The following is a 21,197-nucleotide window of genomic DNA, read 5'->3' on the forward strand; positions in this document are numbered from 1 at the left end:
TAACTGTACAAAAAATAAACAAATTAACTTTATTAAGTTACCACTTCAATCCTTACATTGATTTGTTTACAAAAATATCAGTTTGAAATGCATTACTGAAAGTGAGTACACACAATAAATAGAAAATAAGGATGCATGGTGCTGGAGACATCTCAACCAACTTATCTTCATCTACTGCCCACTGTTGTAGACAAAATTGGACACCAACTTATTATCCTCATGTACTGCCCACTGCTGTAGACAAAATTTGACACGCAAACAGCATTTTTGAAAGAGCAGTCGAAGTACCGGGGAGAGGGCTGCAAACTATGAGAAAAGTAGCTTAAAACTCTGGACCACTCACCAAAAAAAAAAAAAAAAAGAAAAATCACTATCTGGAAGCTAACCTCAGTATAACAGCGAATTATCTACTACTACCCACAAGAACAATTTAAAAATAAGAAAAGTGCCACGGAACCTTCATTAACAGTATTTTTAAGTCAAAGTTTTTACTTTAAACATCTGATGATTACTCAAATATTCTAAGCCATGAGGCAGACCCTAAGACAATAAGTTATAAATAGTCTGAATTTAATAACTTAAAAGTGATATGGTTAATATAATACACACTGCATGAGTATCTCAACCAACCTCTTTCAGGTGAGGTGATAACTAAAAGGTTTAAATTTACAGTTTCAATTTCTGTTCAGAAGAGTGATGTCAGTATTCTAGCAATAGTGATGACATCCCATTATTGTAAATATGCTAATATACATATTACTCTGAATTACACTTGATTGAATTCTATGTACACGTGGTTCCATATTCCAAGTGCAAATTTTCAATGGTACGGGTTTATAATCAAAGCTGGTTTGACAACTGCTTTCTGACTTCTGAAAGCAAATGATGAAAGTACTTCCTAAAAGTGAATAAACTAGTTACAAGTAGGTGACCATTTCCTTTTTCTCTTTACGTGTGATGAACTTCATGAAGCATTAATTCCCGAGGTATATTTGTTTCTGGACCATACAGCTTACATGCTCTTCTTTCAAAGGCAGCTACCATCTGCTTTACAACTTCATCGAAAAACAATGTGGCAAGCTGAGAGTGTAGAAGTGAGCGAAATTCAAAAGAAATCTGTAGGAAAATGTTAATAATTATTTTAGAAAGATCTTTCTTTTACTCAATCTCCACTTAGGGTAATGGTGTTCACACTGTGAAATGTGTTACTTGGCCAGTACCTAAGGCAGAGCTCTATGGGTCTATCTAGATGAGATTTTAACATCCCTCAGAAGAGGGAGATTTGTTTACTGCAGTAAGCACAACAGCGGCTAAACAATAAGCTTAAGTAAACAAGGCCAATGAATCTCATTTTGGGGCAAAGAGTCTGCTTTTACTAAGTTAAAGAAACCTGGAAAAAAGCTTTGCTAAATACCATGTTTATCACTTTGCCTTCTTATTAATACGCCCCTTTTTGAGCTACCTTACCTCCCAAAAGTAAATAAGGGAAATGATCCTTCTGATATGGTATTCCCATGAGAAGTAGTAGCAGAAAGATGAGATTAACCCACAAAATAGATGGTGAAGGTGGTTCAATCTTAAAGTAGACAATGATTTAGAACTAACTTTATATCCCCTCAAGACAGAATTCAAGGCAACCCAGTTTAAGAAATAATATCTTAAGGACCTTAAATATCCATTAACTTCTGAATGTTTTAATTTTAAAATAATTTGATTTATAAAAAAGTTGCAAAAACAGTACTAAGATTTCTCATACACCCATCACCCAGATTCCCCTATTTCAATGTCTTATATAATCACAGTACAATTAAAACCAAGAAATTAACAGAGGGAGTTAATATTACTAGATAATAATGCTATTATCTAATCTAGAGAGGTTTCATTCAAATTTCCCCAACTGTCGCATATATGCCCACTAATTTTGCAATGAAAGCAACTTAAGAGCTGAGAATAGCATACAGTAATTTACTCAAAATTATAACCATTTCTTCTTAAAATATTTATTTATTTGGTTGGTTGGTTGCACTGGGTGTTAGCTGAGGCTTGCAGGCTCGTTAGTTGTGGCACGTGAACCCTTAGTTGCGTGTGTCTTATAATCTATGGACTTGTAAAAATTAGAAAATAGAGAAGGGATGACTATTCAAGGTTTCAAGGAATAAAATAGAAAAAGAGGAAGGGTCATTAGCATTCTTTTCTTCTTTTTGGCCGCGTCGCACAGCATGAAGGATCTCAGTTCCCCAACCAGGGATTGAGCCTATGTTCCCTGCAGTGGAAGCACAGAGTCCTAACTACTGGACTGCTAGGGAATTCCCCTAGCATTTTTTCTTATAAAATTAGTGCAAAAAAAAAAAAAAGTGCAGAAAAAGGTATTCAATACTCAGAAATTTGAGATTTTTAAAAAAATGTCTTTCAGTAATTGCTATGCACGTAGGTTATTAATTATGACACCTGGGTTCTAATAAAAATGGATTACTCCTTCTTTACCAACCTCACCTGATGTTTGGAACAAATAGAGGGCTTTATGAGAGACTTACTGAAAAATCCAAAGTACAAGTTCTTGGGTAGCCAGGAAGACCTGGGCTAAAACGCCATACAGTCTCCAAATGATTGAAGAGCTTCCCATCAGTACAGGATGCCTAGAACAAAATGAAAAAAATAAAACCACAGTTAAATACCATTTGGATTGTGTCCAGAATCTACAACTGAAGATGATTTCTTTGAGAAGTAAATATTTTTATAGGTCAGACCACAGGTGACAAAAACATCTCATTGTTAGCTTGGTACTAGGAAGTGATCTCTGGCCAATATAAGCCATTTTCCTTTCTCCTGGGATCCCCAAGATTGCCACTTGTTCTCTTCCACTGCTGTCACCCACTGGGCTACTTAGAGTTCTCCTCCCACAACAAAACAGGGAGTGACTACCTGGAAGTTTATTTCCAGCTCTGCCACTTATAAGTGATCCTGAACAAGTTAATTCCCTGTACTGTATTTCCTTAATCTGTAAAATGAGTATAATGCCTGTCTTATACCATCAGTACGGGATGGCTAAATTTAACATTTGTAAGGCATTTGGCACAGATCCCTAGAACAATTCTATAATTCTTCTTTGCAACTCAAAGATTTTCTATCAATCACATTCAGTCTTTCCCTAACTCATTATTCTTTATTTCTAGAGGCCTCTATGGTTCCAGTTTTCCTGAAAGTGTGGCCCTGACCCTTGTCCCTGACCCACTGCTTTCTGACCTCTCTTCTGTGCTCATGTTTATTTTACATGTGTGTGTACACATTGAAACATAATACACAGTAATACTATGTGCAGTGCATCCTGACATTTCCCATTCTATATCATTAAAAAATGTTGGTTGAGACCCATTAAAGAGTTGCCTCCTGCAGTGTGAAAAATGGTGGCCAGAACCATAGTTACTAGTCCATTGTTAGGACATGTTATGACCTTGAATGAAGTTCAGTTTCAGGGCTTCCCTGGTGGCGCAGTGGTTGAGAGTCCGCCTGCCGATGCAGGGGACATGGGTTCGTGCCCCGGTCTGGGAAGATCCCACACGCCGCGGAGCGGTTGGGCCCGTGAGCCATGGCCGCTGAGCCTGCGCGTCCAGAGCCTGTGCTCCGCAACGGGAGAGGCCACAATAGCGAGAGGCCCGTATACCGCAAACAAACAAAAAAACTTTAAAGAAGTTCAGTTTCTTTATTTACTATCCTAAGATGCCATCTGGGCCTTATTATACTAGTAGACAATTGACCTCAAGAATATCTATCACCTTCCCTCAGAAGCAGGCTATTTTTTTAAATTCTTGTTTCAGTCTACACTCCCCTCCTCAATTAAGCCTTAAGTTTTCAGCAATTCTGGCAAATCCTGGGGCCGATAAATGATCAAGCCCCTCTACCCCCTTTCTTTTGTATAAGTTATCCCCCTCAAGAATTTAGACTGTCCCTCTCCTGAGGCTACACACTACAAAATATATTGCAAAATAAGGACCTGCGTAGGTAAACTGTTTCCCCCAAAGTAAACAGTCATTTTTTCTCCCATAGCTATAGCCTACCTAAACACAGAATATAGGATTATTTCTCTGACTATATCTGGATCTCTCTAAAGATGGTTCAAACTGGGGGCTAAAGAGCTAAAAATCCATTTGCAGTTTATTCCTCACTTCCTCTTCATCTAAACCCTTTTGAATTAATTATCAGATGGTAACACGGTAGAATCATTATAAACTGCATCCATACTAAAATGCATTTAAAAAGATATGCTCTAGTTACACATTTATAAAAAGAACATATTATTTTAATTTTTAATATGGAAACCAGTGAATGTTTTAAAACTTATTTAGACACGATAAAATAAGTCATTAAAATACTAACTACTTTAATAGCTGATATGCTAAGTCACTGGGGAGAAGTAAAAATTTTCTTCAAAGAGTTTGGCTTTATATATAGTTCAATAATGGCCATCCAATTTTTAAAACCATCAAAAGTCTATAATAAAACCGTATTGTTTCAGTTATCCAACTTTGTTTATTTACTTTTTTTGTTTTTGGCCATGCCTCACAGCTTGTGAGATCTTGTTCCCCAGCCAGGGATCAAACCCATGCCCCCCGCGGTGGAAGTCTGGAGTCTTAACCACTGGACCACCAGGGAAGCCCCTGTTTACTTATATTTTTAATTTTTTTAAACTTTTAATTACCCAACTTTAAGATAATGCATTCCACCTTTCTTTACAACCACATAAGAAGCTTATAGGAAATTTAATAGTGAAGGAGAAACAGCTGTTGGGAATAATCACTATAATATAGCACCTTCCTCTGACCACTTTTTCACAAAATGTGGCAGTGCTATACTCATATCAATAATCCAGCTCAAGGACCCATAGATTTTTACTGGTTTTTTTTGATCTTGGGGGTAGGAGTTTATTAGTTAATTTATTTATTTTTGCTGTGTTGGGTCTTCGTTTCTGTGTGAGGGCTTTCTCTAGTTGTGGCAAGCGGGGGCCACTCTTCATCGCGGTGCACGGGCCTCTCACTGTCGCGGCCTCTCTTGTTGCGGAGCACAGGCTCCAGATGCGCAGGCTCAGCAGTTGTGGCTCACGGGCCTAGTTGCTCCGCGGCATGTGGGATCCTCCCAGACTATTGGTACGTTTTGATAGGGACAATACTGCCAAAGATCTCATTCCTAACAGAGATACTGAACACAGTAGGAAGGTTTCTGGCCATTACAGATTCAGGTAGACTAGAATCACTGACATGTTAAGTCACAGGCACATTTGGGGCAGCTAACAATTCACAGAAAATGTCACATGGCTTCTGCTGCTTCCTCAGTTATAATAATTTTTATTATATGTCACATATGTGTATCAGGTATTAAAATCCAGAACCTGAACCCAGGGAAAATTGAAAGCTGAACATAGAGAGTTGTGTGTTATTCTCAAATATGTCTTTAAACAATAAACTAGCACACTAAGTGAGACAGCTTATTTTAATGGAAAAATAGTTTTGGAATCAGACACACACAGTATGAATTTGTGTAGGGCTCTTAATTTCCCTAAGCCTCATAAAATTGAGATAGCAATGACTATCTAATACATATTATTATAATTTAAAAAAATAGTTTCCTCCCTCCTTGGCAGTGTTAAAAGTTACTGAAATTATTATGAACATCTGTGGATCTACAATAACCCAAGAACACAGTAGTGAGAACTTCATAAACAAAAAGGCCTCATGACTCCTGTCATTGTAGTACTGGTGCTGAGGATACAGCGATGAAAAAGAGGATCTTCCATTCTCTCAAGTACCTCGATTTTGTCAAGCAGAAATACAAATGAAGAAAGAAATTACACTACAGAGTGATAAGAGAAATAAATAAAGCACGTGCAAAGCCCAGAGGAATCACCGAGGTAGAACTAGTCATCTATATGAAAGGAAAGGGAGAAAGCAGGTTGGAATTTGAAAGATTAACAGGCAAGGAATTTTCACTATAGGTAAAAGAGGGAACAATATGCAAAGGCACAGGGCTGTGGAATAAGCACTATATGGTTCATTCATGGAAGCCAGGGAAGGGAAGAAAGCCAGGAGGAGAAAATGAGACTTTAGAGTTCTTTTAGTTAGATGCAGGATATGTTAAGATCTAAGTTATGAGAGTCTGAATGGTAAGAGACTGAGGTCAGGGGACTCAATTTTAAGATTACAGAGATATTTGCTGCTGTCAGACAGACTAGAGTCTTGGCTGTGTAACCTTATCTAACTCTTCTAGGCCTTAGTGTACTCAACTATAAGATGGAGAATAAAATTTGCATCTCAAAGGGCTGTTGTGAAGAGTAATTCAAGTAAAGCACTATAAAGAGCTCAATATGTTAGCTATTTTAAGTGTAGTATAGGTGAAAACTCCAAAACTATGAGGCAAACAGGTGAAAACAGTTGTAATAACAACAGAGTCCCACAGTGGTGCACAGTCTTTTAAGTGGAGTTGAAGTTTTGAGATTGTGACTAGGGTGGACTCCAAGGTCTTAGCTTCACTGGACAGTATACTCTTTCTGGTATGAGAGTTGCTCCTCCTCAATGCCTGACAAGGGAGGTGACGAAGGAATTTAGCTCTGGCCAATTACCAAGAAATGATACCACCACTAAATCCTGTGAGCACAAAACACAATTCAGCTTTGAAAGTCTTTGGTCATCACATCTAGAAATTCAAAAGAAATGGGCATTACTCTATGGAATTCTGCCTTTTTGTGTGTTGAAGTCTGGGTACCTTTTCTAAATGTGTACCCTCCTCTGAGAAGAGTAAGATGCTTAATATATGCGTGCAACAACACTTGGCATTTCAGTACCTGGTACATGGCAGGATGACTTCAATAATGTTTATGTTCTCCACATTTATATCTTTTCTACCTTTCTGCATCCTCTCACCACTTTCCCTTCCTTAACTTAAGAAAAAGTAGTGCAAGTATTAAAACATTTCTCACTTGTGCGGCCAAATCCTTCCTGTGGGTCAATAGTCCTCAACAGAAGGACAAAAGAAAAAGCTTCTTATTTCCATGTTCTAGTTAAATTTCTATTTGGAAAGAATAATGCTAATATTGTGTAAAATAACATGATTTAAGAGATATAATAAATAGTTTGTTTTTTCCCTCCTCCTATTAGTTTAGGGAAGTCTTCTTAATGCTATTATACTTTAACCCATTTAACATAATATTTGAGGAATATTTAAAAACAACAAAAAACAAAACCATTACCTTTACCAAATGTGGTTTCACCAAGGTTACCACTGATGTATAGCGCTCCAATACAGGTGGAAACCCAATTTCTAATCGTGTTTTGCAGTATCCAGATCTCCTTGATATTACATCTGATTTTTTGCACCAAGGAACAAAATGCTTGTAATCCTCCATTCCTGATACTACATCATACATTTCCTGCATAGAATATCTTAAAAAAAAAAAGGAGAGGTGTTAACTGCATCTATTTATATGGTATATGTACACTTTAAATTGAATATGAATAAGGTTTACTATGTATGAGGCAATAAATCATTTGGCACACATATAGAACCACACTCTGGGATGAATGTCTTTAAAACACAGAAAATAAAAGGATAAAAGGGAGCTAAACATATGTCTATAGCAGAGCTTACAATGTGGCAGACCACAGGTTGAATCTGGCTTGCAGATATGGTTTTTAAAATTTTAATTAGTAACCAGCATTTAAAAACTGAGACTTCGAGAGAAAAAAACTAGAAGCAACCTAAATATTTGGTTGATAAACATTAATAATTGCTTAATAATAAATGGTTGATGAATTATGGTACACTCATACTGTGGAACTCTATCAGTTATCTAAAGGGATTAAGATCAGATGTACAGTTGACCCTTGAGCAACACAGGTTTGAACTGTGTGGGTCCACTTATACACGAAGTTTTTTCAGTAATATTAGTACCTGTATTTTCATTTTACCGATCTTTAAATTAAATGTGAGGGAAAGTTTGTGTTCAATTAGAGATCACAATATGTGGAATCAAAACAACTAGGGTTTGAGTCTTGATTTTATTTTATTTTATTTTTTGAGTCTTGATTTTATCCAAACTGTTTCATCAGCTTCCTGCCTTTGGGTGAGTCATTTAACAATTCCTCGTTTGGAGACAGAAATAGCAGTATGCAGATTTTTTTTACTGTGTGGGGGTCTGCACCCCCTAAACACCCCACTTTTCAAGGGTCAACCGTATACTTTAGAGCAAAGAGGTTTACAATATATTGCTATGTGAAAAAAGGCACACTAAAGCAGATGGGATATATATGATTCTATTATCTATTTGAGAAATATTTTAAGTGTATACTATATTTCCTCAATTTTAAACATTCGGGATTTTTTTCGTGAAAATAATTATGTTAATAGACTGTCTGTTATGAAAACACATTGAAAAAGTCCTAGAAGGATACAGATTAAACAATTACCAGTTGTTAATTCAGGAAAAAGAAGTAGGAGTAAAAATAGACTAAGTCTTTTAGTATACATATTTCTAAATTGTTAAGTTTTTATACAAGTATGTGATGATTTTGTAATTAAGAAAAACATCTATTCTATACCACAAAAAAAGGAAACCTCTCATTCTTTTTATGAGCCAGCATAACATCTGCGAACCCAAGCCTCACAAAGCACATAAAAAACAAAATCTATAAACCCACATCACCTGTGGCAAAACTTCTACATATCAGCAGATATAATAGAGCAATATATTTTTTAAAAAATACAACAATCAAATGCAACTCATTTAAGGATGTTTGGATGGTTTAATACTAAGAATTATATTATTATAACCATATTAATTAGTCAAAAACATTATATGATTCCTTCCATAGATAGTTAAATACCAGAAGCATTCCTATTAGAGTTAGAAATAAGACAAAGGTGTTGTATATCATCATTGTTATCTGACATTTTTCTGAAAGTATGTCAAAATAATTAAATCAGAGCATGAAATATGAGGCACATGTGTGGAAAAGAATTAGGCAAAATTATAAATTGGCAGGTGATATGACTATCAAATCAGAAGCTAATCAATTCAGAATTTAGTTATGTAGCCTGTTGAGAAATATATAAAAAATAATATCGTTCCTATACTAACAAGTAGAAAACAGTAGCATAGAAATGCAAAATACATAGAAATACAACAAAAAACCATCAGGGTTTAAATGAAAAACCAAACAACAAAAACATTGTGGATACAAGTAAAAGACAACTGAATGAGAACCAGACACATATAATTCTTGGTTATAAAGACTCACACTGTTAAAACATAATTCACCTCAAAATGATATAGTAAACAACCACATTCTAAAGTTTAAAAGGGTATTTTTGGAATATGACAGAATGAGTGTTTATACATATTTAATCTTTATGATCATGAAATGAGGCCCACAGCAGAGGGGGGGAAATAAACCTACCCTCCCCATGTTCTCAGACATTTGGAAATAAATGCCAAAATAAGTCCCATGAAGTATGAAACCTGGTAGTCTGGAAGCTAATTGTCATAAAAGTAGTCTGCACTGACTAAGAAAGCAGTATAGCATAGCAGTCAAGGGGATGGACTTTGTAGTCAGAAAGTACTGTGTTCAAATATCAACTCTAAAACATAGTAAGTCATGTGACCCTGGCTAGGCTGCTTAACCTCTCAACTTCATTTTCTTCATCCATGATTGAAAAATACCTGTACAGGTGGTTTTTTTTTTTTTAATATTTATTTATTTTGCTGTCCAATCTTCATTGCAGCATGCAGGATCTTTCACTGCGGTGCTCCCTTGTGGCGTGCGGGTTTCTCTCTACTTGTGGCATATGGGTTTTCTCTTCTCTAGTTGTGGCACGGGCTCCAGAGTGTGTGGGCTCTGTAGTTTGTGGTTGAGGTGCGCGAGCTCAGTAGTTGTGGTGGCGGGCTTAATTGCCCTGCCACATGTGGGATCTTAGTTCCCTGACCAGGGATCGAACCCACGTCCCCTACATTGGAAGGTGGATTATTTACCACTGGACCACCAGGGAAGTCCCTACAGGGTTCTTTTAAGGGTTAAGTGAAATAGTTTTAGCATAATGCACAATGCTTACTAGGCACTTAATAAATGGTAGCTATTATGTGTTTATGTCAAATATGGGGGAAGATGAAGATCATTAGATAAGACCAATTTGTAATAAAAAGAATTTTAACATGAGAAAAATAAGGAAGCAAGAAAGAATAAGTAAATATGGTGGGAAAAATAAGCTTAGGAGTCATGACACAACATAATCTCTCTGAGCTTCAGTTTCCTCATCTCTAAAATGGGAATAATACCTAGTTCACATGGCTATTGTGAGAATTAAATGAAACAATAAATATAGAGCCCCCAGTAGTGCCTGTCAAATGGCAAGTACACAGTAAAAGGAAGATGTTATATTTCTGATTCAAAAGGAAAGCAGACCAGTTCACTATTTGATTTCTCATCCTTTTGTTGCCATGTCTCTTTTCAACAGATACCAGCTGATGCAAAGATGTCTACCTATCCAAGTATTTACACTTGCTTTACGTGGCATAATTGCTGGCCACCTGGAGGCTACAATTACATAGCTGTAACATGACTAGTTCTTGAGAATAATATCTGAGAGTAAGCACTGGGTGTCACTTCCAGACCAATATGATTAAGAACCACGTGTATCTTTTTAAGAGACTCTGAAGACTAAGGAATTACAAAAGTCACAAGTTGGATGGAGCCTGGCTTCCTGAATCACTACTCGAGGATTGCTGCCCATGGATTGGGAATACCCACTTCAACTTTACATGAGAAAGAAATAAACTTTTGGGTTTTACCTGTATGGTTGCTAGCATTACCTTAACTAATACAGTGACTATCCAGTAATAACGGTCAATTATGTGACAAAAGTTATGAGTATGCCCAAAGTTCTTTACTGCAGAAAAATTAGAAGGGAAAAAGCAACTAAATAAAATGAATGAAAAGTACTTTTAGAAGAATTCATGTAATATTTAATGGCCTGTTGGGAATTAAGACCCCCTTGTAGAAATTCCCATATGAAGGACTGCTTATTTCTGGTTTAGCAGATCTGCAGACTCTCTATTCTCTGCTGTATATACCCCTAGATGAGGGGCCAAACCTGGCCTGCTGCGTGGCTCTGTAAATAAAATTTTATTAGAACACAGCCAGGCCCATTTATTACATATTGTCTATCGCTATTTTGGGGGTACAGTGACAGAGTTGAGTAGTTGCAACAGAGACAGTATGGTCCACAAACCTATTTACTAACTGGCCCTTTACAGAAAAGCTTGCCAACCTCTGCTCTAGATGGTAGGGGCCTCTTAGCATGTTTATATGTACTTACCTAGGTATGTGTGTATGTGAGGGAGCTATACAGACATATCTGGCTCAACATATCAGTAATGTTGCCACTATAAAAAAGAACAGTGTACAAAAAATGCAGGTCATAAACAGTTTAATTATTTCCTTTAAATGTCAAGATTTAAATCTATCCTATAGAGTTACCACATGACTACATTCAACAAATATTTATAAAACGGCAAGGGCTAGAAAATTAGAGCTTAGTCTGTAAGAAGAGAATCCAGAAAAAAAGAGGCATGATGTTCTATAGAAAATTGTGAACACACTCTTTTAGTACAACTATTATTTTATACAAACCCTATAATTCTCCTCTCTGAATATTCTTTTCTTTTGTTTATTAATGGTGCAGCAATTCTGAAGAAAGTTCTTGCATATATCTCCTTAGGCAAAACTGAGGTATGTAGTGGAAGAGTTCTGCTCATCAGTATACCACAGGAAGCTAAATATCTAAAAAGACAAAAATTACCTGATTAACATTGACAATTAAGAGAAAACACAAACTATAGAGATTGTAAAATAACAATCATACTTTAGAAGACTGTGCAACCTTAGAATAGTCCTGAAAAAATACACACACACACACACACACACACACACACACACACAAGCTTCTAAAGCACCATAAAGAAACTAAAAAGGGACTTCCCTGGTGGCGCAGTGGTTAAGAATCTGCCTGCCATATATATGGAATCTAAAAAAAAAAAAAGGTTCTAAAGAACCTAGGGGCAGGACAGGAATAAAGATGCAGTAGAGAATGGACTTGAGGACAGGAGGAAGGGGGAGGGTAAGCTGGGTCGAAGTGAGAGAGTGGCACGGACATATATATACAGTACCAAATGTAAAATAGATAGCTAGTGAGAAGCAGCCGCATAGCACAGGGAGATCAGCTCAGTGCTTTGTGACCAGCTAGAAGGGTGGGATAGGGAGTGTGGGAGGGAGGGAGATGCAAGAGGGAGGGGATATGGGGACATATGTATACATATAGCTGATTCACTGTTATACAGCAGAAACTAACACACCATTGTAAAGCAATTATACTCCAATAAAGATATTAATAAAAAAAGAATCTGCCTGCCAATGCAGGGGACATGGGTTTAAGCCCTGGTCCGGGAAGATCCCACATGCTGTGGAGCAACTAAGTCCGTGCACCACAACTACTGAGCCTGCACTCTAGAGCCCATGAGCTACAACTACTGAGCCCACATGCCACAACTACTGAAGCCCATGCGCCTAGAGCCTGTGCTCCGCAACAAGAGAAGCCACCGCCATGAGAAGTCTGCACACCTCAACGAAGAGTAGCCCCCTCTTGCTGCAACTAGAGGAAGCCCACGCGCTGCAACTAAGACCCAACGCAGTCAAAAATAAATAAAATAAATAAATTTTATTTTAAAAAAAGAAACTAAAAATACCAGCTTACAGTTATGGTTAGAAGCTTCTAACAGAAAAGGTATCTCTCCCAGAAGTTGGCTTTTAGTCTGCAGTCATGTTTTACAACGTATTCTTACCCTAGGCTTTCTAGGATATTCATCATCCAATTTTCAACTCATCTACTCAGCTTGTTTTCCCAGCTGGATCCACTGGGATCCACTGATCTACTCTATGAGATTTGAAATTAGGTCTTGCTCTCCCACTGGATATCTGGCAGCCCTGTCAGACCTGCTGCTCAGTTATCTTTTACCTTCCAATCTCCATTTCCATGTATATATGTGAAAACATATGTCAAGGTAACTAGAATGTTAACTGTTTGGGTGCTTTGTAATACAGATGCCTGATATGCTCCTGTTCACCTAAATGTTTTCAGCCTTTATTCTAATAAGATTATTGCATAACTGTTTTACACTACTATTCGTGCATTATTAGTTCACATACTTATTGAGCGCCTATTCTGAGCTAGGCACTAGGGATATAATGGTGAATAAAACAAACATGAAGATTACATTCTAGTTGGGGATTCAAAAAAAATCACTAAAATAGAAATGGGTGTGGGGAGATGTAATTAAGACCTTCTTTAGACAGGGTGGTCCAGGAAGTCCTCTCAGGTTGTATTTCAGCTGAGAAATAATGGATAAGGAGTCATTAGCCATGCTAATAGATATGTATGTACATAATAAATGCGTGTGCACATATATATAAAATCTCTCTCACACATACATGTGTGTATGTACGTGGGAGGAGAGGTAGATACAGAGCATTTCAGGTACTAGGGGAAGAGTGTGGCAGCATCCAGACACTAAAACAGACTAACAGTGTAACAGCAGTATAGCAAGCCAGGGGGAGAGCACCATGAAATAATGTTAGAGAGACAGGTTGGAGCTGGATCATACTGGGGATTATTGGTGAGGATAAAGCAATTTGGAATTTATTCTCAATGAGATGTTCTTGAAGTGTTCCAAGTAAGAGAGCAATATTTCATTAAATTGCATCTTCAAGTTATTTTTTAAAAGTGTAATGGAGTGGCCTGGTGAAATCTCATGTTATCATATATGAAATTTGATTTATATAAGATATGATTTACATATAAATAAAATTTCTTTAAGGACACTGAGACCCTACAGTTTGGCGGGAAGAGAAAATCAAGTTAAAGAATGATTGAAGAAATTGGCGATATTCAGCCAGAAGATAAGAGGTGATACTTGAGACTATGGCTCCAAAAATACAAGAAAAAACTTTTGAACAATTAAAGCTGTTTATAAAAATTGGGTAGACTCATTCCAAAGGTAATGAAAGAAAGGTCAATGAAAATAGTTAAGCTAAATGCTTCATGACTATGGAAAAGAATCAAGCATATGAACTGTATGAATGAACTTAAGTCTCTTTTAAGATAGATTCATCTCCTAGAGAGAATAAGGGTGTCATGTGTTCCTAAAGATCTTTAAAAATATGATGTTATGTGAATTTTAAAGGCAGTGATAATATTTTTAAAAGCCTACTGTAATTTTTTTGAGTAAAGCTATAGCGTTTGCTTTAAAGTGGAATTATGCCAATAAAAGTGACTGACAGTTATTCTGCTGAATGAAGCAGAACAGTGGAAATTAAATAGTTAGGCAGGGACTTCCCTGGTGGCGCAGTAGTTAAGAATCCCCCTGCCGGGCTTCCCTGGTGGCGCAGTGTCTTGAGAGTCCGCCTGCCGATGCAGGGGACACGGGTTCGTGCCCTGGTTCAGGAAGATCCCACATGCTGCGGAACGGCGAGGCCCGTAAGCCATGGCCACTGAGCCTGTGCTCCGCAACGGGAGAGGCCACAACAGTGAGAGGCCCGCGTACCGCAAAAAAAAAAAAAAAAAAAAAAAAAAGAATCCCCCTGCCAGTGCAAAGGACACTGGTTCGAGCCCTGGTCCAGGAAGATCCCACATGCGGTGCAGCAACTAAGCCTGTGCGCCACAACTACTGAGCCTGCGCTCTACAGCCCGACTGCCACAACTACTGAGCCCACGTGCCACAACTACTGAAGTCCGCACGCCTAGAGCCCGTGCTCCACAACAAGAGAAGCCACCACAAGGAGAAGCCCACACACCACAACGATGAGTAGCCCCCGCTCGCCACAACTAGAGAAAGCCCGTGCGCAGCAATGAAGACCCAACACAGCCAAAAATAAATAAAATTTAAAAATTAATAATAATAATTAGGCAGTTAATTTAGCTTCCCCCTTAAAAAAAAAAGGACACAAAATATAATTTAGAATCTCTGGTAGCCACACAGATTATAAAAACCAAGCTTGGTGTTCAAAATGCCTAATCACCCATTTCCCTTCTAAGACATTCTTTAGATGTCTTTAACTGTTTTAACAGTTTTATCTATTTCGCTCACTTTTCATATAGATACCTTCTTATCTATTATTGGAAGCCAATTACGTGGCAGATACTATGCATAATTATGAACAATTTTCTAATAAATCAGACCAGAAAAAGCAGCATCTGAGATAAACCTTTATTAAAAAAAAATAATAAGACCCTTGCTTCTGAAGAGGTGAACTGGGTGTTTTGGAAACTTACTTTTCACTGTATATGGTTTTGAATTTTGTACCAGGTTCATGTAATACGGTCCCTCTATCCCCCGAAAAAGAAACACACAATCTGATTATAATCATAAGGGAAATGCCTGTGTTTAAAGCAAGTTAACAGGCGTCTTCTGATCGGTCTGCATACTATGGTTACAATGCCCTGGACTGCCCATCTATTTTCACATATTATCAAGAACAATATGTCTTCAACTGCAATACGAGAACCATACAATCGTATATATGGTTAAACCATGAAATGAAAACTGGACCAGATGAAGGACAGTTTTTTGGTCACTAATCTTCCAATACTACATCCCAAATACTCTACTATAATAAAGGCCAGAATCTATGTTAATGCTTCAGCCTTGCAATGAACTCGTAAACTCTCTCCCTCTTCATTATCATAAACAGTAAATATTTTATCCTGGAATTTAAGCCTTAATTTGATCACTACAGCAATTTTTAGTTTTGTTTATTTGCAAGCCAGCATTTTATAAGAATAATACAAAGCAGATCTAAAGCATGATACAGTATGTTCTGCTTAAAACTTTTTCAACCAATAAATGTCTAAAAGGATTTGAAGTTGGTTGGGTTGTTGGTATTTTAAAAAATTCTTCACTGAATCTAAATGTCCTGGAGCTCAACCAGATTTGTGCTTTCTCCCTCTACCCCGTAGTTTACAACTAAATTAATTTTAAACGTTAACTTTTAATTTTCGAGCATAGTTTATTAAAATGGCATTAATAAAAGGAGACTAAGTGGTAGAAGTATGGAATCTTTCGTGTCTCCACCTCCATCACCTACCGAAAAAGAACCAACCAGGAAAATCGAAGGCAGACTCTGGTTCAAGGTTACAGGACTTCTAAGTTACAATGGCATGGAAAAAAATCCAAGTCCCCGGCTTCGGTTTAGTTTAGCAACCACCAAAGGGCGGGGGCAAAGACCGCTACCAGAAACTGGGAAAGCACGTCTGGCCATCGGATACGCTGGGGGAACAAAGGGGGCCTTACTGCCAGGCCACAAACTCCCACACGCCCATCAACCCGCAACTCCTGCGCCGCAAAGTTATCACTTTCCGAGAGCAGCAGCCGTAGGCCATGGGGAGGAGGCCGGAAGAGCCCAAAGGCAACCCCGCCGAGTTGCTTCATCAGCTGCTTCAAAGTCGCTTAGCGGATGATTCACCGCCTCTCGCGAGGGCAGCGAATCACCCCCGTGACAGGCCGGCGAGCCTCCGGCCAAGGGGGTGGGGGGAAACGCGCGGCCCTGAGAAGGCAGGAGACCCTTTCTCTCCAGAGACGAGGAAACGCATCCGGTCCGTCTGCCCCACCCTAAATACCCCCAGTCCCCTTGCTCAGCAGGCCTGGGCTGAAAACTACCCTCGCCGCTGAGCCCCAGTTGTTCATTACCTGACGTTCCGCGCAGGCCCCTGCACAGGAACCGGGGCTCCGGCCGCTGCCGCCGACTTCGGACGGCATCGCGAGACCACCTTTTTCAAGGCCCTCTGACCGGTCCGAGCTGCCATTATCATCTGACTAAAACCGGTCGCCAGTAAGCCGGGACCAGGCCCACGGCACCGCCCTCCTCCGGCGGCCCGGGCCACCCGGCGCCGCCGCCATCCAGCCAATCGGCGGGCCCCCTGAGCGGTCAGACACGCCCCTTCTCCTTCCCCGATTGTGCAAAGCTGACGCACGCTCCCACTACCGCAGGGCCGACTGTAAATGCGTTCGTCATCCTGCCGGCCAATCAAAGGGAGCGCAGGGCCGCCTAGACGCACCCCTCTCCGCCGGCGGGCCTCCACTTCCCGCCGCGCGCTCTGGCCCCTTACGTAAGAACCACCGTGACCTCTCACCTCACCTCCCGCGCTGGAACTCTTCCCCGGATTCGCCAACTGCCGCGGTTCTCTTGGGTGCTGCTTCCGGTCGCGAGGCCTGCCACGTGATGCCAGCCCAGGGGCGGGAGGAAGCCCGAGGTGCTGGCTGTTGATTATGTAACTGTCCAAACCGGTGAGTGCTGGGCGGGACCCGCCATCCTTGCCGGCTGCGAAGTCTGGCCGTCAGTCTTGCTGTTAATGACTGTACCTGACGTGCTTATCCTGTGAGGTTGTTGTGAGGGCACCATATGGTCACGGCCTTAGGGAAGAGACTCGGTTCTATTTGCCTTCTTCCTGTGTGGCCAACATTTTAATTGGTGTCCGTGTATGGTTTGGGTTTCCCTTCCTCCATACAAACCAGACTTTGCTTCGATTTACCCATTTCAGGAATCATTCATCAAGTCTTGACATTTTTTTCCCCTTTGTTTGTTCCCAGGTACTTATTTAATCTTTATATGTCATAGTTTTCTGTAAACCGTAAAGTGAGAATAGCAATACTACTTTCTGCATTCTGCTGCTTAAATGTAGTCAACAGATATTTATGGAGCACTCACTGTTCGCTGTTTTAGGTGCTGGATAAGTGATCAAAAGTCTTTACTATCATAGAGCTTATATTCTAGAGTGGGGGAAATCAATATATTAAATCAATTAATATAACACAATGTCAGATAATCGTATGAAGTAGAAAAAAGTAAAGCAGGGAAAGGAGATGGAGAGGGGTAAGGTGGGGTGCTGTTTTATATAAGGTGGTCAGATGGGCCTCTGAGGAAGTGATAATGAACAGAGGCCTAAATGAAGTGAAGAGGTGAACGATATGACTGTTTGAGGGGAAAGTATCTTCAGGTGGAGGGAACAGCAAGTGCAAAGGCCCCAGACAGAAACATTCTTGCCTTGTTTTATGAGGAGCAAGGGCTTTGGATCACAGTGAGTGAAGAGAGTGGTAGGAAATGAGATCAGAGGTAGTGAGGGCTTTTTCATAGTACTTGGGAGGCCGTGGTACCAACTTTGGATTTTACTCTATGTGTGAAGGGAAGTCATTGAGGTGACTTGATCTGATTTACATTTACATAAATATTCCAGCTTCTGTGTGTATGTATGATTATTATTTTCTACTCTTGCTTTGTTCATTGCAGTCATCCCTTACGAGATGCTTTGTGGAGTGAGTTGAAATCACCAACTACAAAGAACGTCAAGCACTTTTTTTTTAAAATACATTTATGTATTTATTTATTTATTTATTTATTTTTGGCTGCCTTGGGTCTTCGTTGCTGCGCGCGGGCTTTCTCTAGTTGCAGAGAGCAGGCGCTACTCTCCGTTGTGGTGCACGGGCTTGTTGCGGAGCACGGGCTCTAGGCGGGCGGGCTTCAGTAGTTGTGGCGCACGGGCTAAGTTGCTTCATGGCATGTGGGATCCTCCCAGACCAGGGCTCGAACCCGTGTCCCCTGCATTGGCAGGTGGATTCTTAACGACTACACCACCAGGGAAACCCTGTAAAGCACTTTTCAATACAACACAGGATGTACTTGTTGATTGAGGTCGTTCTGTAGCTGCATCCAGACAATTCTATATCAGATTACCTTCAAATACACAATCCCTGCTTTTCTTGCCTTAAAGCTTAAATATTACCAGTAATATCTTCCTTTAAAACACATCTTTACTATATTACTCCCCCACTCAACATCACAGTGGTTACAAGTTGCCTACAAAATATAGGCATTACACTTCCACATCCTACGAAGTTCTATTTCAAACTATTGGTATTGTTAACTAGAAAGCCTGTTAAACATATTTTTCAATACAATACATGATGTACTTGTGAACTTAATAAAATGCCTTCTTTTATTAAATTTACCAAACATTTTCTTATTGAACTCTTCCAAGACATAAGAAAATATCTACTGAATTGGGTCACCCAATTGAACAGTTCCCCCCCCACTAAAAGAAATTTTTTTAAGGCAGATAAAGGCATCTTTGCAGTAGATGACAATGTATGGTACTTACTGGACTTCTCAGCAAAGAGTAATATGTCAGAAGCTTACAAGTGATAAGAAATTCTGGTTCAGTTTTAGTAGATGACAGTGCTTCCATAAATTGTGGGCTAAAAATCTGTTTATACAATAGGAAAAGATTGGTAGTAAATTAAAATTCAGCAGAGACCTGTGGGAAGCAGTACCTTAGAGTCCAGACCAGTTATGCTCCAAAAATATATTTGATACAATGCCACCTATTAAACATTCTTGCCAAAATAATTGAATCTGAATCTAGTCAAGCTTTTAGGTATGCCAGTTTAAACAGGAGATAGAAGAGCATGTTAAATGACACCGAGGGGATATAATCTGCCAAATACAGAATATGGGAAATTCTGTAGGACAAATGAGCCAATTTCTTCAACAAATAAATGTCAAGTAGAGAGGAGGATTGGGGGTGGGGGGGATTGTTGTAGATTTATAAGATTTAGGAGGCATTGTTTAGATTTTGTTTTGAACAAACCAAATATTAAAAGACATATACAAGACTGGGAAATTCAACTGAAATCTTTACTTCAGTAAAGATTTGTACTGAAGATTACAGGTGAAATATGTTTGTGATTTACTTTAAAATGATCCAGTGGGGGTAGAGGAATAGAGTGTATGAAACAAAATTGATCATTTGTTGATAATTACTGAACTGGATATGGATAATTGGGAGTTTATAATAGTATTGTATCTAATTTTTGTGGATGTTTGAAATCTATATATATATTTCTTCTATCTTATGTGTATATATACACATATATTTAATGTGTATATTTAATTTCTGCCTTTCATGTGATCATTACAAATGAAATTTTCCTGATTGACTTCCACGTAGAAATATACTTTGACCTTTTGCTCACTTCAGAACCCTGAATACAGACTGAACAGAACCAGAAAGTCTTCAGGTAAATAGAGATGGCTATGACTTTGTGTTAATACGGTTTTTAATCAAGCCTCTGGTCAAAACAAATATAGGATGAATTTTAACCACAGAATAAGACCTTTAAACATCACTTATATTTCTCTCCTGAAATAAAGCAAGCTTTCAAAGTTAACATAATCTCATTACTGGCACCTTTTTGATCAATAGAATAATCTTCCCAGCATGCTCAATGATCTCTTACAGGGATTACCTTTGTGAAGTGTTTGGTTGAAAGAACACCTTCCTTGACTGAATCAGGAACTGAATTACGAGAGATTATTGTAATTACAGATGTTAGTTTCTAATAAAAATCAGCTATCAAAGGGGATTAACTAGACAGTTTGTCCTTACTGATTGGCTGTGTCAGTTAGGGACCAATCAGGGAAATTATACCAGTTATTTTAAACAAAAGTTAATATAAATACATTGTTAAATAGTGATTGGAGAACTAAGGTGACATGCTTAAGTCTTCTGACACAAGTTCTGACAACATGTGTGAAATGTTGCCAGCCAGAGAAGCTGAGAATCAAGAGATTCTGTGCAGGGACGTCCCTGGTGGCACAGTGGTTAAGAATCTGCCTGCTAATGCAGGGGACACGGGTTCGATCCCTGGTCCAGAAGATCCCACATGCCATGGAGCAGCTAAGTCCGTGCGCCACGACTACTGTGCCTATGCTCTAGAGCCAGTGTGCCACAACTACTGAAGCCTGTGCGCCTAGAGCCCATGCTGTGCAGCAAGAGAAGCCACCACAATAAGCCAGCACACCGCCACGAAGAGTAGCCCCTGTTCACTGCATCTAGAGAAAGCCTGCACACAAGCAACGAACACCGAGTGCAGCCAAAAAAAAAAAAGACCATCTTAGATTAAAAAAAAAAGACTCAGTGCAGTACCAGGGTTTTTACTGGGGGCTGATCACATAGGCACCCTCTACCTGGGTGCTAAATTTCAGACTCTCCAAGGAAAGCTGTTGTTTGGCATAAGCCATATTGCTTGCACAGTTTAGGCACAGTGAGAC

At 39.1% G+C, this 21,197-nt stretch overlaps 1 protein-coding gene across 1 annotated transcript; it reads right to left on the reverse strand.

Annotated features, from left to right (window-relative positions):
• On the reverse strand, positions 1–16,957 carry COQ10B (coenzyme Q10B). The gene is made up of 5 exons (XM_060016367.1): positions 16,781–16,957; positions 11,673–11,822; positions 7,238–7,430; positions 2,535–2,636; positions 1–1,116 (listed from the first exon to the last, which is right to left on the reverse strand). Exons 1-5 carry the CDS (start codon positions 16,900–16,902, stop codon positions 949–951), a joined length of 735 nt encoding a protein of 244 aa, XP_059872350.1. The 5' UTR covers positions 16,903–16,957; the 3' UTR covers positions 1–948.
• Between the last annotated feature and the right edge of the window lie 4,240 nt (positions 16,958–21,197).

Source organism: Delphinus delphis, chromosome 7 (assembly GCF_949987515.2).
Source record: "Delphinus delphis chromosome 7, mDelDel1.2, whole genome shotgun sequence".
Taxonomy (NCBI): domain Eukaryota; kingdom Metazoa; phylum Chordata; class Mammalia; order Artiodactyla; family Delphinidae; genus Delphinus; species Delphinus delphis.